Source organism: Opisthocomus hoazin, chromosome 19 (assembly GCF_030867145.1).
Source record: "Opisthocomus hoazin isolate bOpiHoa1 chromosome 19, bOpiHoa1.hap1, whole genome shotgun sequence".
Lineage (NCBI taxonomy): Eukaryota > Metazoa > Chordata > Aves > Opisthocomiformes > Opisthocomidae > Opisthocomus > Opisthocomus hoazin.
In genome coordinates this window covers 5,383,266-5,398,105 of record NC_134432.1, presented here as the reverse complement: position 1 = coordinate 5,398,105, position 14,840 = coordinate 5,383,266, and the positions used below count along the sequence as shown (strand labels likewise).

Sequence of the window (14,840 nt, the reverse complement as noted above, 5' to 3'; positions counted from 1 at the left end):
CTGTGCGATGGGGCCGAGCTGAAGCCCGTCCTCCCCATCTCTAATGTCTGCTCAGAGGAAGCTGCTGAGGCTCCTGCGCCGCTCTCAGCAAGAAGGCAGCAAAACAAACCCCGCAGCCTCCGCCACCTTCCCCTCGCTCCGAACAGCAGCCGTGGCAAAGCCTGTTGGGGCTGCGCTTGCGGAGCTGGGCAGACCCGGGCCAACTCCGCGCTGCCGTGGAGCGTCCCAGCAGCCAGGCTGCGGCCGCTGGACCCAGCTTGGAAGAGCTCCTGCTCTGAGTCATTGCCTGATGCAGCCTGGATCAGCGGGGGCTGACGAAGCGGCTCTGCGGCTGGGGTTTGAGGGAGATGCAGCCCGGCCGTCTGTGCCCGGGGAGCCCCTCGTGCGAGGAGCCCAGCCTGGGCAGCGGCAGCACACCGTGCCTCCGAGCCATGCTCGGCCGTGCGGGCGCTGGGCTTTGCCCTGAGCATGGGCCGTATGTGCCGTGCATGGGCTGCGGCGCTCAGCCCAAGAGAGTGCACCAGCCCCCAGATCTCCCCCACACCATGGCTATACATGGGAAGTAAAGCTCCAAGGCCTTTTTAAACGTTGTTTTTTCCCAAATTTGGCTTTGCTTTGCTTTTCCATGTCCTCCACGCCCAGCTACGCACAGATCCTCCCTTCCAGACCTCCAGTTTGGACCAGGGTTCCTTCTGGCTTGCCCTGCCAGGGACCCTGCTGCCTTGTGCAGGAGCAGACAGACAATATAAAATAACCTTTGGGTTCTTCATAATGCTGGCAAAACTAGAAGATTTGGGAAAGTGGAGTGACTTAGGAGGGTGGAGAAGAGGGTTTAATCTCTGAGCGCAGGTAACGCTGTGATCAAGGTCTAAGGGGTCTGAATTCCTCTCCTGCCAGCGCTGCACTCACTAGCACATGGGGGTTGGGACATGTCACATAACAGAAAGCCAGGCTGAGAGGCTGTATCCAGCCCTGATAATTACTGATTAGGTCTTTTACTAAAAACAGCTGGGGGTGAGCTGGCCTAACGTTGGGTCTGAGTGCTCTGTATCAGAGAGAAGAACTGTTCATGCAGCGGTCAGGAATATCTTTGGGACTGCATTTGAACAAGCTCTTATTTTCTGATGTCAAATGCTTGGCCACTTAAGAACAGCTCTGTCCAAACGAATCCGCTCAAAGCAAAACCATAATTCTTGGCTAACTCCAACTTGTTAGCTATTGATATAGCTTCTGTGATGTATTGCCTAATTTTAATTATGCCAGCATTGGGAAAGTTATTTTCTTCCAGGACCTCATTAGAGTGAAGTTTCTAATCAATGAATTCAACAGCAACATCACCTGAAGTGACTAAATTGGCCGAGCGGCAAGGTGGCTGGATGATTCTGAGTGACCTCCTGGTACCTGGGAGACCTTGAGCTTCCCAGTGCAGTTGGCCACATCTGTTGTCCTCCAACTCTCTCCAAACTGTGCTGCGCAGACCATCCCCGACAGCTCCTCCAGCTCCTCCACCCCCTTGGGTTTATCACCATCTCTCAGGGCTGTCGTGACATGTCAGCAGAGCTGAACCGGGACGCGGCGTTTATGGACAGCAGGCACAGCAGTTTGTCTTCTCTTTTCAGCCTGGTGCTTCGCCCCTCCGTGACCACCACCCTTGGGGCAGTTGTTTTGGGCAGAACGACGGGAGCAGAGGGCTGGGGGCTGAAGACATCCCTGCCTGAGCCGGTCCTCTGCGCGCTGCTGCTGCAGTCTCAGCACATCAGGTGCCGGGGAGGCACCCGCACCTCGGCTCGCACTGCGGTGATGTACGGCCCCGGGAAATGTCCCTGGGGAGGGGAGCGGGGTCCCACAGCTCCCTCAGCATTGCTGGCCCTGTGGTTCTGCCCTTCCCAGTAGCTAAATAACCGACCGTGCTATCTGCAGAGACCACAAACGAGCCTGGTTTCGCTATGGACCAAAGAAACTCCAGTCCTTTCCCATGGCCAGTGAAACATCATGCTTTGCCCTGTGTTAACGCTTACTACGCTGCCGAGTCCCTTCCCTTTCCCTCCTGGCTTTGCACTCCCTCCAAAGCCAGCGACTGGTGTGTGAGGCACAAACACAGCTCGAGCGGGGACGATATTCAGGTGCAGCTGGGAGAAAAAGAGGCCATTTCTGGGGACAAGGATCAGTGCAGAGCCCAGTACTGTGTCACTGAAGTTGGGACTGGTTTTCTCCTGCTTGCCTATCTTTGCAATTACCTGCTCTGGATGTCCTGAGCCATTTTATTACCTTGTTATTCACTATCATGAGGTCCTTGTATAATTCTTTAGAGTGTCTCATGTATTTATGACCCTGAATACCTTAACATCATCAGCAAGCTTTGTCACCCCTTTTTTCAACTCCTTTTCATTATTTCTGAACATGCTGAAGTGAGCAGGCCCCAGCACAGGTCCCTGCGGGGCTCCGTTGAAGTCCTCCTCCCATTAAGAAGCCTGCCTATTGATCACTGCTCTTTGAGAATCGTTTAACCAGTTATTTATCTATTTCAAGCCTTTTCTGTTAATCCCACGGTAGCTGTGTTTCTGTAAGAAGCTCCTGCAACAGACCTTCTGGGAATCCAGGCAGACTATACCACATGCTTATCAACACTTTTAAAGAACTGTCATAGATTTATGAAGCATTCCTTTATTCAAGGGAAAACATCTTTTTTGTCTTCCCAGTATTTTAGGTGTATCCACCTATGCACTAATTATATTCTTTATTCCGATTTCTATCAGTTTGCCCAGGAGGGACCTCAGACTTCGTGGTCTGTAATAACCCCAAACCCTTCCCATTTGTCACCTTGAAGCTCTCGAGCACTGAGGCTAAGGTATGCACAGTGATTACATGCTACAATGAAGTAATTAAACTGTTTCATCTCTGAGTTCCTCAGCACTTAGGTGAACCATCTCAGTCTGGTGAATTTGCACTCTTTAGTTTGGCTGTTTATTCCTCAACTTCTTCTGCTGACACTTGACTATGAGCCAAAGCCAATGCCACATCCATATAAAGATGACTTTTGGCACAGGAACTGCTCTGAGCTTTTCCTCGCTGACTACAGATGCAAAATATTCATTGTTTTTCTGTCCTGACCTTATCTCCTACAAATGCTCCTCTTGCACTGCGGCCAACTTCTGACTCGCCAGACTCCAACAGCCTTCCTGTGCTTGATGTGCTTGAAGAGGTATTTGTTATTATTCGCCTTTGCCTTGTGCAGGTTGTTCCTGTGACTGGTTTTGGCTTGCCTTGTTCCTCGTTTTGCATTTCCATTGTCAGGATACACACTCCTCTGCTTGTTTAGACAAAACCAGCTTTTCTAAACACAAAAAGACCATATCCTTGAAGTCTGAGAATCATCAGGACATCTCATCTCAGCCCAGTCGCAGACGTAGGCCAGGCCTAAGGCTCCGGGTTTCCCCACGAGACAGAGATGTGCTGAGATACCGGATCTTCAAAGTGTGACACATCCCTATGGACAAAAACCACCACTGACCAGGATGAATTATGCCTGGCTTGGGCTTCAGGGTATTGCACCTTCCCCGGTGGAAGGAGGGAAGCATTTCACTGACTGGCTAGGATTATTCTGGGAGCTGTTTTGGGGTGTGCTCCCCTAAGATGACGTGAGCTTAGCAGAGAGAGCCCCAGCAGTGGAGGTTTGGGGCTGGGGCGGGGGGAGCACGGTGCTCCCTGCCTCCTCAGCCTGCTTGCCTACGTGTGTGCGTCTGGAAGGCCTGTTGCCATGGAGAAGCGATGGGGAACAGTCTGCCTGGCTCGCCTGACTTTTTTCCTAGCACGAAGCAAAGGCGTCTCTCCAGCTGTAATGAGCCGGAGGCCCACTGCCTCCTCTCTGTGCCGCACCAGGGTAACCCAGACCCCCCAGATACCTTGGAGAAACCCAAAGGCAGGGAGGAAACCCTCAAAGAAGGTAGGGAAGGAGCAGAGAGCAAGAGGGGAAGCTGCGGGGAGATGGACCGGTGCTCGTGGCGTGCTATGGAGCGGTGGAGCCAGGCGCTTCTCAGGGGCGAGCAGAACAACAGGCAGTGGGCACCTGTTGCAACAAGGGAAATTCCCATCAGAGATATGGAAAAATTCTTTCCCTGTGAGAGTGGTGCAGCCTTGGGACATGCACCGGAGCAGTGGTGGCGTCTCCATCCTTGGAGGTCTTCAAAACCCATCTGGCCAAGCCCTGAGCAGCCAATGCACCTTGGAAGTGAGCCCGACGCTGGGCTCGACCCTCTCAGACCCTCTCAGCCTCAGCGAGCGAGACCTTGCCGGGGAGCGGACAAGGGAGAGTTTGAGAGAGCAACAAGAGGCACAAAAGTGGCAGAGAGTGGTCTGAAAACAGCGTGAAGGTGGAGGCATCCCTGCTTTTTAATTTTGGGAATTGACAGTACTGGACACTGCTTCACTCAGACTCTAACTGCTTGCATGGCTCAAGTTATTTACAGTATTTTTAAGGTGTGCCCTAAAAACAGATGGATTTTCTCTCATTTTCTTTTGTAGAAACTCTTTGGTGCCATGACTGTACAACAAAAACAGGGCTGGGGGGATAGTCATGAGCAGAAGTTTAATGGGAGTCATCTTCTGTGGGAAGAAATCCAATGCCCTGATGCTGGGTTTTGGTTTGTACCTGGGAAATGTCACCGTGAGCAACTTTGGGGTGTTTCGAGGCAGATCTGGTGGGGATTATGTTGGGGATAGAGTAGACCTGTCTGTCAGTTTTGTTGATTCTTTTTGTTTTTTAATTGCATTTTTAAAGAATAGCATTTGCCACAGCCGACAAAATATTTAAACACAGAAATAAAGAGCATTTTTTTCCATTTAATTATGCAGGAAAAAAAGGGGGGAAGCACAGTCAAAAGGCTCGGAATGACTTCATTTTAAAAGTATTCCCATGTATTTCTCTTTTCTCCCTTCTTTTGGCTGTCTGTGCACCTTTAGGTCTCTGTGTTTCTAGCGGTGTGAAGCAAGGCTGGGCATCCAACTAGGTGAGTGAGCATCAGCTCTACCACACTTGCTTCCGACACGCGGGACTGAGACGCGCCTGCCCAAAAATCTGTTCACCGACATCAGCACCGGGGATCGAGACCGTAACGTTTAAAGCAGCCTCACTGCTCCTGTCAGCGCTGCCTTCATCCTGCTTGAGACACAAAACCCCACGGGAAGCGGAGCGACTCGCATCCGCGAGAGCAGCTCTGTGGAGCGAGTGGGACACGGAGGCCGGCTCACTCGGTGGCAGGGACGGAGCAGCCGATGTCCCTTGGCACCTCTCCTTCAGTCAGCTGGGCTGAGCTAAAAAGCAGGGAGACGTCTTTATTTTACACACATGGCACTTTGTCGGCTGCCAGCTCGTGTCCACGCGAAGACACACTTCTGAAAGTTTGTTATTCACGGTGGATTGCCCAGCGTGTGATGAAATTCCAGCTGGTGACGTATTTACATCCCGCTCCTCGTGTCCACACACCCCAAGGTAGCTGAGTACCTTACCCACCTCTTTTCCTGCTCTCTGCATGGATTACTTTAGCTTTCACTTTCTAGATTAATAGACCATATAGTTAGACTTAATTTATTCAAATGCTCATCTTTTCTTGCAGCTTTTGTTTCAGAGTCTATGGAGAGGGAGGCCTGAAGCTTTTCGCAGACTTCTGGTCTCTTCCATGCAGGGTCTCTGAAGGACGGCGAAACTTGTGCCGCAGCCTTTCCACAGGTGGAGACACGCCAAGGTGTGTCTGTCTGTCTGTCACTCCCTCCTTTGGCTGCCTCTTTTCACAAAGCTTGTAGAAGTTTAATTACCTATAAAACCTCTACCCCTCTGTCAAATACTGTTGAACTAGTTGGCTCCGAATTCCTGGGATTCGTGCACTCGATCGCAGAGCCAAGGGGACCGCCCAGGTGCTTTTTCTGTACATAGTGTGAATAATGTTTAAAAATTTGCTGCCCCCACTCACTCAGGTGCCCTGAAAGCAGATCTATGAAATATTTTCTCAAGCAAAAGCACTTTTCCAAACCCTCCTGGGGACAAAAGCCTACACCCATGAAATCGGTTTGAGGGCTGGAACCCCTTGGCTGTGAAGAAAGGCTGAAGGTGGTGGGATTGTTCAGATGGAGCAGGCTCTGGGACACCTTCTTGGAGCCTTTCAGTATGGAAAGGGGGCTTCTAAGAAAGATGGAGAAAGACTTGCTACCAGGGCCTGTGGAGACAGGACAAGGGGCAATGGTTTTAGGCTGATAGAGGGTAGATTTCAATTGCCCGTGAGGAAGAAATGTTTCATGATGAAGGTGGTGAGACCCTGGAACAGGTCGCCCAGAGAAGCTGTGGATGCCCCATCACTGGAAGTGGTCACGGTCAGGTTGTTGAAGCAACCTGACCCAGCGCAAGATGTCCCTGCCCGTGGCTGGGGGTCGGACTAGGAGGTCTCTGAAGGTCCCTTCCCACCCAAACCATTCTGTGATTCCACAAATTGGAAATCCCCGGAGGCTTGGCTAACTGGGCGGCCGACCAGCTCCTCGCACTGGGTCTGCTTCCAAGCAGCCGATGAACCCGAGGAAGGTGTTTGCTCTTGCAGGTGACACCGGGGCCGAGGAGGACTCTGGACACCCAGCTCTGCCACCGCCGGGGCCTCCCGTGCCACCCTGGGATGATGGCGGTGAGCGGCGGCGGGCTGACGGGACAAAGCCAGCGGAGGAGGAGGGCATTTCTGTCAGTCCTTCGAGACATCACCTTCACCACCTCATAGCTCGGCCTTCGGGACCGTCTCCAGCCCGGCGGCAGCGGGACCCCGGCGCACCCCCCCCCCCCCCATCAACAGAGCGGAGAATGAACCGCGCGCAAAACCCTGCACGGCTTCCACCAAAGGCGGGCTACGGTTCTGTGTCAAAATCCCTGCTCTTCTGGCAGGTCGCAGGTCCGTGGCCTTCAGGGAGCCCGGCGGCAGCCTCCCCTCAGGTGCGGGCACAGACCGCGGCGGGCGGGACCCGGCGAAGGCGGAGGGCTGCGGCGCGGGAGTGGGGGCCAGCTGCCCTCCCCCGGGTCCCTCGGCCCGTCCCTCCCGCCCGCCGCGCTCCCTCAGGCGGGCCCGCGCCCCTCGCCCGGCCGGCCCGCCATGATGTCAGCCGGGAGGAGGCGGGGGCGGAGGAGGGAGCCGCCGGCCAAATATAGCGGCGCTTCCTGGGCGGCGGGCCGCGGCGGGCCCTCCCCCCCTGCCGCAGTCAATGAGGCGGCCGCCGCGGCGGCGGAGCGCGGCACTGGCCGGGGGCAGCGCGGCGGGGCGGGGCGGGGGGCGCCGCGGCATGGCGGGGCGCTGAGGGAGCGCGGCGGCGAGGGGCGGCGGCCCCGGCACCCGGCCCCCGCCCGCGGCATGGGCAGCCGCGGGGTCCTGCGATGAGCGCTGCCCCCCGCGCGAACATGGGCACGGCCGTGTCCAAAAGGAAGACGCTGAGGAACGAGGCCATGTCGTCGGTGGCGGCCAAAGTCAGGTGGGTGCCGGGGACCCCGGCTCGGCCCGCGGGGGGAGGCCCCGAGCCCCACGGCAGCGGTGAGGGGGCGGGCGGGGGGAGCCTGGCGGTCCCCGCGGTGCCGCCCCGGGGGTCGGGGCCCGGCCGCCATCCTCCGCCGGTCCGGCTGGCGGGGAGCCGGGCGGCCGGGGCTCGTCGGGGCCGGGTCCCGCTCATCGCCGGGAGCCGGGCGGTGTGCTCGGGGCACGGCAGCGGCGGGGCGACCACCGAGCACACCGCCTGGCTCCCCGGGGTGAGCGGGACCCGGCCCCTACGAGCGTCTGCCGGCCCCAGGGCAGGGTCAGCCGCCGGCTCCCCGGGGTCTGGCTCCTCTGAAGGGAAAACCCGTTGCCTGGAGGTGCAGACCCGCCTCGGCTGCCCTCGGTGTCCCAAGGCGCTGCGCTGCCCGGCTGACGGGCACGATGCAGAACCGAAGTCTTTTATATCTTGTCTTACAGTAAAATTTCACTCGCTGTCTGGTCCCGGTGCTTTTCAGTATCGAACGTGCGAGATCCTAGGAAATGTACGTGTCGCTGGGTTGTGCTGAGGTGTGCGCAGCGGCCGCAGGTGAGCGTTGGGACGGTGCCCTTGGCCGGAGGGGTGGCAGCGGCCCCGGTCCCTCGCCGCAGCGCGGGCGGCACGGCCCCGTGACTGTCCGGGGGCACCGGCGCAGGGCTTCGCCCGCTCCCGCCGCTCGCTGGGCGAAGGGGCAGGGCTGTCGGAGTCCCGGCCACATCCCGGCCAGCTCTGTGCTGCTGAAGGAGATAGGGAGGCATAAACTTTTCAGCTGCGTTATATAACGCCTCCTTTGTGTTAGGCAAAATTGCGTTAGAATAACCCGGAGTCGTGTGTAGGACGCGATCCGTGCTGCTGAGAGATCTCAGTCACCTCTCTGTGACTGTAACTCAGCATTACGGCATCTCTGCTGTGCAGGGGGGGAAGGCAGTCGTACGGCTGGAAGTGAAGGGATCCAAAGATGTCTGTGTATCACTGTCGGCTTGCAGTGTGAAGAAATCCACCCTTCCAAGTCTGGAGTGCCTCTGGAGAAAGCTGTCTGGGCAGAACCTGGAAGTTTTCCCCACCCTGTTCGTAACGAGTAATGAGAACGTGAGCCTTTTCAACAGCGTTCAGAGATCTGGGAGTGGGATTCTTTTCGGCAGATGTCAGCCAGGTGGCTGTGCAGAAATGACACAAAATCCACCATGACTGTTGTGATGGGGTTCTGCAAGTAGGATTAGACAGCCAGTCACACAAACACCACATTCGATAATCAGTAAGATTTCAAATGGCAGTGTGGGTGTTTCAGAACGACTAACGCTTTTTGAACACAATGGCCTTTGAGCCCACATCAGGATGGCAAGATGCTACTCAAGTAGTATCAGCTCTGTAGAGTCCACGAAATGTCTCTGGGGTTCTGCTTTGCTACATGCCCGCTGTGTACTGATGGGCTGCTGCTGCTGCCGTGTGGGAGCTCCGAGGTCTCTCTTGGTGGTGTGAATTGTGGCGGTTTGACCAGAAGAGTTAGCTGAGTGGACTCGGGCTGGGGAACATGAAGTCCTTGAGGAGTGTCTGGTCACGTAGACCACGGCACAGGGCAGGTGCTCTTATGTGTCTCCTTGTTCATGCGCTGCTCTAGAAATGCCTGACGGAAAAAGCCTTTGGGGAGGGCAGAGAACTTGTTGAGGAGCTCCCTGCATTGCCTCTGTGAGTGGAGAAGGTGCTGGTGGGGAGCAGCGCTGGCGGCGTGCCTCTGTCCTGCCGCTCCAGGCACATCGCGGGCCCTGCCATCTGTGTCACCCTCAGAATGTCTACAGCGGTGATGGCCCACCTGTGGGAGGGCTTGCTCCGGGCTTCCCCGGGGCACGTCGCACACAGCTCCTCTGCGCTGCCCTGGGTCCTCCTCCGTGTATTCCCATATCTGCCTTACATACAGCGAGGAGGCTCTGCAGGACAGTAGGTGAGGCTACAAAGATAGGCTATTCTGTCCTTCCCAAGAGGGCTGGGGGCTTGGATCCCCTGTGTGGGTGGCAGTGCTGCAGCGATCAGGTCCCTGCGGTCCCGTGTAGGCAGCTGCGGGACCCTGTTCTGGTGCTGCGGGAGGAGATGCCCTGGGATTGTTCCTCTGTGCCTCCTGAGCTCTGCCCTGTCCTTATTTCTCCCGACTTGTTCTTTTTGAGAGAAAAATCATCTCCTGGAATACGCTGCAAGTCCAGGCGGCCGCTGATGTATATTTATTATGCGTGGCTGGAGTGTGTGTGTGCCTTTGCCCATCTTGCTAAGCAGGGAGCATCATTTGTTTGCTGTTGTGAGTAATGTGATCTAAGCAGAAGGTGCAGGCTCCCTGGATTCTTAAATTAAAATCTCTGCAGAGCGACTCAGGGGAGCCTCCTGTCCCAGGAGAATTAATTAAGCTCCATGCAGTTTATTGTATGCTAGGTCTTTTAAATAGCTTCTTACAAAATAATGGCATAGTTGCTCAGTGCTAGCATTGTTGAGAGCACCTGCGACGCTGCCAACTTTGGTCTCTGTAGTCTTGTCTCTTCCTGAGAGAGTTGCAGCGAGCAGCGCGCTGATTCCGCGTGTGGCACCGGGAAAGTGGCTGTGGCTCGGTGCTGTTGCTGTGGTCAAATCTGAAGCGCTTGCGTGCGAGATCTCGCTGTCGTATGGTGTTTCCCTCCCCGGGTGTGCTTTATTGCCTTGCAGCTCCCGGGGCGCAGGTGCTGAAGGCAGGGATGACGCAGATGTCCTTGAGTCGCGACCTTGGTGCTGCCCCTGTGCTGACAGCTCCCAGGCTGCTGCCGGTTGGGCTCGGGCAGGTCCTCCTCGGGGTCCCGGCCTGCGTGGTGTCTGGCACACGCTCTGTCCCTTCTTCAGCACGCTTTCAAGGGCATAGAGGGACCAAAGCCTTTAGAAATGGGCTCTCTCTGTCCCTGCTGCCTCACGCCTGCAGAGCAATGCTGGTGCCCCAGATGTGGCAAGAAAGTCTTTTCCTGCAGCTCTGCTTTGCGTTGCCGTGCCCTGCAGCTTTGGGAGCGAGTGATAGCGCAAGTGAACAGACACGGGACTTTCGCTGGGTGTTCCAGAACCATCTCTCCCTGCTAGAGTTAGCACAAGGAATATTTCGAGTCAACAGTGGGATTCACCTTACCCAACTTCAGGACTTTGGCGTCTGGTCCAAGACGCCCTGCAGAGAGATAAGAATTTGGTCTCACTCCCTCTCTCCTGGCTAGAGAGGACTAGGGAGTGGGTTTAAACAAGGCCGTGACGCGTTATTTGCTGCGAAAGGGTAAATCTTGCACTGACAGATTGCCAAGGTACTTGAATGGGTTCCTTATCCCAGGTTTCTGACTGCGTGAGCAGTTTGTGGCTTAGATCGGGGTTCTTCATTGAGTCTAGACTCCTTTTTTCTGCTTGTGAATTTTCCTGTGAGTGGTGTGAGCTCTCTCATGCTTCAGTTAACTTGTTCTTTTAACTTCTTCCTGCTTTGTCCTCTCTCCTCGTGTCCAAGCTTTGTGACTATAAATTCCTCCAAGACTGTGGGGTCTTTGACTTTAAGATCCATTGCTGACATCTGATTTCCCTTTCTTGAGAGTGAGAACTTAAAATTTTGAAATCTAATATTTTCCAGCTACCATCTCCCTGCACAGATATTTCAGAAAACTAATTTTTGTCAGGGTATTGTTAGTATTAGGCTTAAACAACGTAGGTGTCAACAGTCTCTAATGACTGAGCTGTTAACTGTGGGTATGCTGGCGGTGTTCCCCTCTGTGCGTGGTGACAAGAGCAGGATTGCTGCTGTAGGAGGACGTAGGTCCTGGTGATGCGGGAGGTCTCTTCTCTCCTGTGTTCCTGAAATGCAGCACTGTCAGGTGCTGTCACAACAGATTCCTGCTGCAGCTCCTCTGGGCATTAATTCTGAAGGAACACGAGAAGGTGGTGGGTGTTCTTCATTTTTCCATGTAATACTCCTGAATAGTCCAGGTTTTGCTTAACTTGCTGCTATGCTCTAAATGGAGTTATCTCAAATCCTTCATGTATCTCCGAGTGTTTCAGTTCAGATTTCTTCACTCAGTTCAGTGTCGGTTCAGTGGATTGCGTAAATTTGTCTGCATCAATTTCCCATAGCTGCCAGTATGCATCAAAGCCCCTTTCATCCTGTTGATGTGGTTGTTTCAGAGACATGAAGGCTATTCTATGCTCATCACATTGTAATTGAGATCTTTGTTATTTGGCATCTTTCCTCCTTCTAGCAAATCTGTGTCCAAACCGTCTGTGCTTCTCCACAAAATCTCAGTCAGTTCCTCTTCCAGACCCGAGTCCAGCCTTGACATCTAATGCGCAGTGAGTACTGAAAAATGCCCTCAGAAGGGCAGCTGCCTTCGCTGCCTGTGTGGTGCTGCCCCGTCCCACCCTCCGCACTCCTGAGGCCATGCTGATGGAGAAGAAGCCGGAGCAGATGGTGGTGTTTTCTCTGAGGCAAAGGCAGTCTTGTCTTCAGTGGTTAGGCTCAGCAGCGCCGCGTACCAGGCCTGTGGTCCCTGGTTGGTGTCCTTTTGTTAAATCAAGCTGTGCTGACTGTGTAACGTGCAGGTCTGATCTGCTACTAAAGTGAAAACCTCTCCCTAGATGAGTCAGGGCTAAACTTGTCATGTCATCAGCCGATCACCTCTTGGTACTAGCTGCTCATTTGTGTGCAGCTTCTGCAGTGTCATACGCTCAGGGTTGTAGCTCAGCGGCCTGTGTATCTGTAAGGCACCTTGTACTTCATCTCATTTATGTGAAACAAGTTTCCTTTTTTATCTCTTGCCGCTTGAATTATCCGGAGGTGCCTCCTCTTTGAGCCCAGTTGAAGGATTTTCTGTCCGATGCCATCAGAAGGCTTGATGGGACTTGAACTACGTTGGCTGTGATAGTGGGGGCAAAACTGCGCCGAGAGAAAAGTGCGATTGTGTGACTTGTGTTAATTCAGTGCGTTGATAAAAGAAATGGAAAAGAATGGGATGAATAGAGCAGCTACCATCTGTTTGAGTTTTGCTCTGACTTTATTTTGATCGAGTTGGTGGGTGGCCAGGGAGAGGGGGTAAGTGGCGCATTAACGATATGGGCAGAAGCTGGGAAACTGGGGTGCCTGTGAGCACAGTGAGGCAGCGAAGGAGCACAAAAGGCTTGGCGAGGGGAGACGAGGCATAAGGAGCTGGCGGGGCTGGCAGAGTCCCCTTGGCAAAGGGCACTTGCAGACATCTGTGGGAGATCAGCTGAGGCACAGCCAAGGAGAAGCCGGTGGCACTTGGGAAGCAGGAATGTAGAAGGGAACCACTGAGATAATAGGCAAAAAAATTAGTCTGAAGTTTGCAGTGTAATTGGCTGGAAAACCCCCGTCGCACATGGTACTGTGCAGGCACCGTTGCCTCATTAGCTGTCACTGGATAACTGTGATCAAGCGTCCGCATTCGTTTGCTCTCGGGTTGGCCTGCAGCGTCTGAGAGCAGCGGAAGGGGAAGGGTTGTGGCAGAGCTGCAGGTTCAGCCTGGGCCAGGCAGCAACATTTTTTTAGTAGCTCTGCGCTCCTCGACCGTGCTTCTGACCCACAAGGGGAGCGCTGGGTATCGCCTGTTCCCTGGGAGCTCTGGAGCGTGGGATTTTACCCTCCTACCTCATCTGCTTGGGGAAGCAGGAGAGTGAGGTTAGAGACGCTGCGGCACCTTGAAACCTGGGCTCCTGTTCCGAGTGGCGTTCTTCTCACCGTGGAGCAGGGTGGGATGGGGTGCTTCTCTCCGTCTCTGTGTAAGCTGTTTGCAGTTTGGGTCTTAGGAGGTGCTTGGTACCCATTTTTTGAGCCTGTGGTTTGCAAGCGAAGGGTGAAGCGTTGGGTCAGATTTTAAGGCAGACGGATATGTTTCGGGCGTTGGCAGAGAGACGAATGGAGAGAATGATAGATGAGCTAACATGCTCTTGGAGCTTTGGAACTAGTTACAGACTAAATTTTGCCATTTGGCCTTTTGTTTTTGTAAATCACCGTGTTCTCTCACTGATAATTTACCTGAGAAGTTGCTTGTTGCTGAAGTGTTCAAGGCCAGGCTCGACAGGACTTTGAGCACCCTGGGCTGGTGGAAGGTGTTCCTGCCCATGGCAGGGGGGTGGAACTAGATGATCTGTAAGGTCCCTTCCAACCCAAACCAGTCTAAAATTCTATGTTTTTCTTCTGCGTGGAATGACTGCTGATGCATAACAGAAGCTTCAGAATCTTTCCCAAGGGTGCAAGTGCCCTGTTTGTGGACGGTGTTGATGATGTCTTGCAAGGACAGACATTTCCATGGGAAGCCTGGGGGTCTCAGAAGTCTTGGTGGAAGAGATCTTGGAGGTCTCCAGCCCAGCCGTCTACTCAAAGCGGGGCTGTTGCCAGTGCTACGTAAGATCAGCTGTGGCTTTGGCTGAGCCTTAACCACCTCGAAGATGGAGTGCAGGAGTAGCTCAGGAGTGCTCTTGCAGCTGCACAGCTTGATGTTAGAATCATAGAGTCATCTAGGTTGGAAAAGACCTTTAAAATCATTGAGTCCAACCATAAACCTAACCCTGCCAAGTCCACTGCTAAACCATGTCCCTGAGCGCCACATTTACACATCTTTTAAATACCTCCAGGGACGGTGACTCCATCACTTCCCTGACGTTGCCACACTCCAGCTCCCGACTTTACATTTCTGTTTTGCCCCAGTACCAAGTCCTGTATTTTGCCCAGACAGAAAGATGGTGGGTGCAAGGAACATCCATGAGGCACTTGTCCTCCTGTATGGGTGAACCGTGATGGTCATCCCTTTGTTCTTCATAGTGGGGATTGCGTGCTAATTGCACAGCTCTTCTGTGTGACCATCGCCGGGGGGGGGCTTAGGCACTGAGGAGGACAGTTTGGGCAACTGCCACCCCAGCCTGGTGTCTAAGGCTACAGCCTGTACTAGGCAGGCAAGCATCTGGAAATAGAAGAAACCTCAACACTGCATGTTAGACTATAATGACGCAGAAGGTTAAACCTTGCTTCTTGCACAGCTCAGGCTGTGCCGCTCCAAAGCATTTTGCATTTGACTGTGCTGAAATTTAGTCCCAGGGAGATTAAATTACTCTTTCTTCATCGTTCATATTGATCTTCTCATGCTGGCTGTGGGTGACAAATGGACTTCCCACTCGTTCCAGCTCTAGTTGCTCTGGGAGGAACGCTGTAGCTCGGTTAATCTTTTCCCCTTTGGAAGGAGGCGTATGAAAGCACTGGGGGAATATCCTGGCTACACAGGCTGGGATATGCGGCTGCGTCGAGTAGCAAAGCAGAAGGTTGTTTT

The 14,840-nt window shown here is 54.1% G+C and overlaps 1 protein-coding gene across 4 annotated transcripts in view; it reads left to right on the top strand.

Annotated features, from left to right (window-relative positions):
• Positions 1-7,326: 7,326 nt before the first annotated feature.
• Positions 7,327-14,840, top strand: part of NSMF (NMDA receptor synaptonuclear signaling and neuronal migration factor) — a 53,609-nt gene continuing 46,095 nt past the window's right edge. For all 4 annotated transcript variants that reach the window (XM_075439308.1, XM_075439305.1, XM_075439307.1 and 1 more), the window contains exon 1: positions 7,327-7,494. In XM_075439308.1, coding sequence (XP_075295423.1) covers positions 7,400-7,494 — 95 coding nt within the window. In that variant the 5' untranslated portion in view covers positions 7,327-7,399. The remainder of the gene's footprint in view (positions 7,495-14,840) is intronic.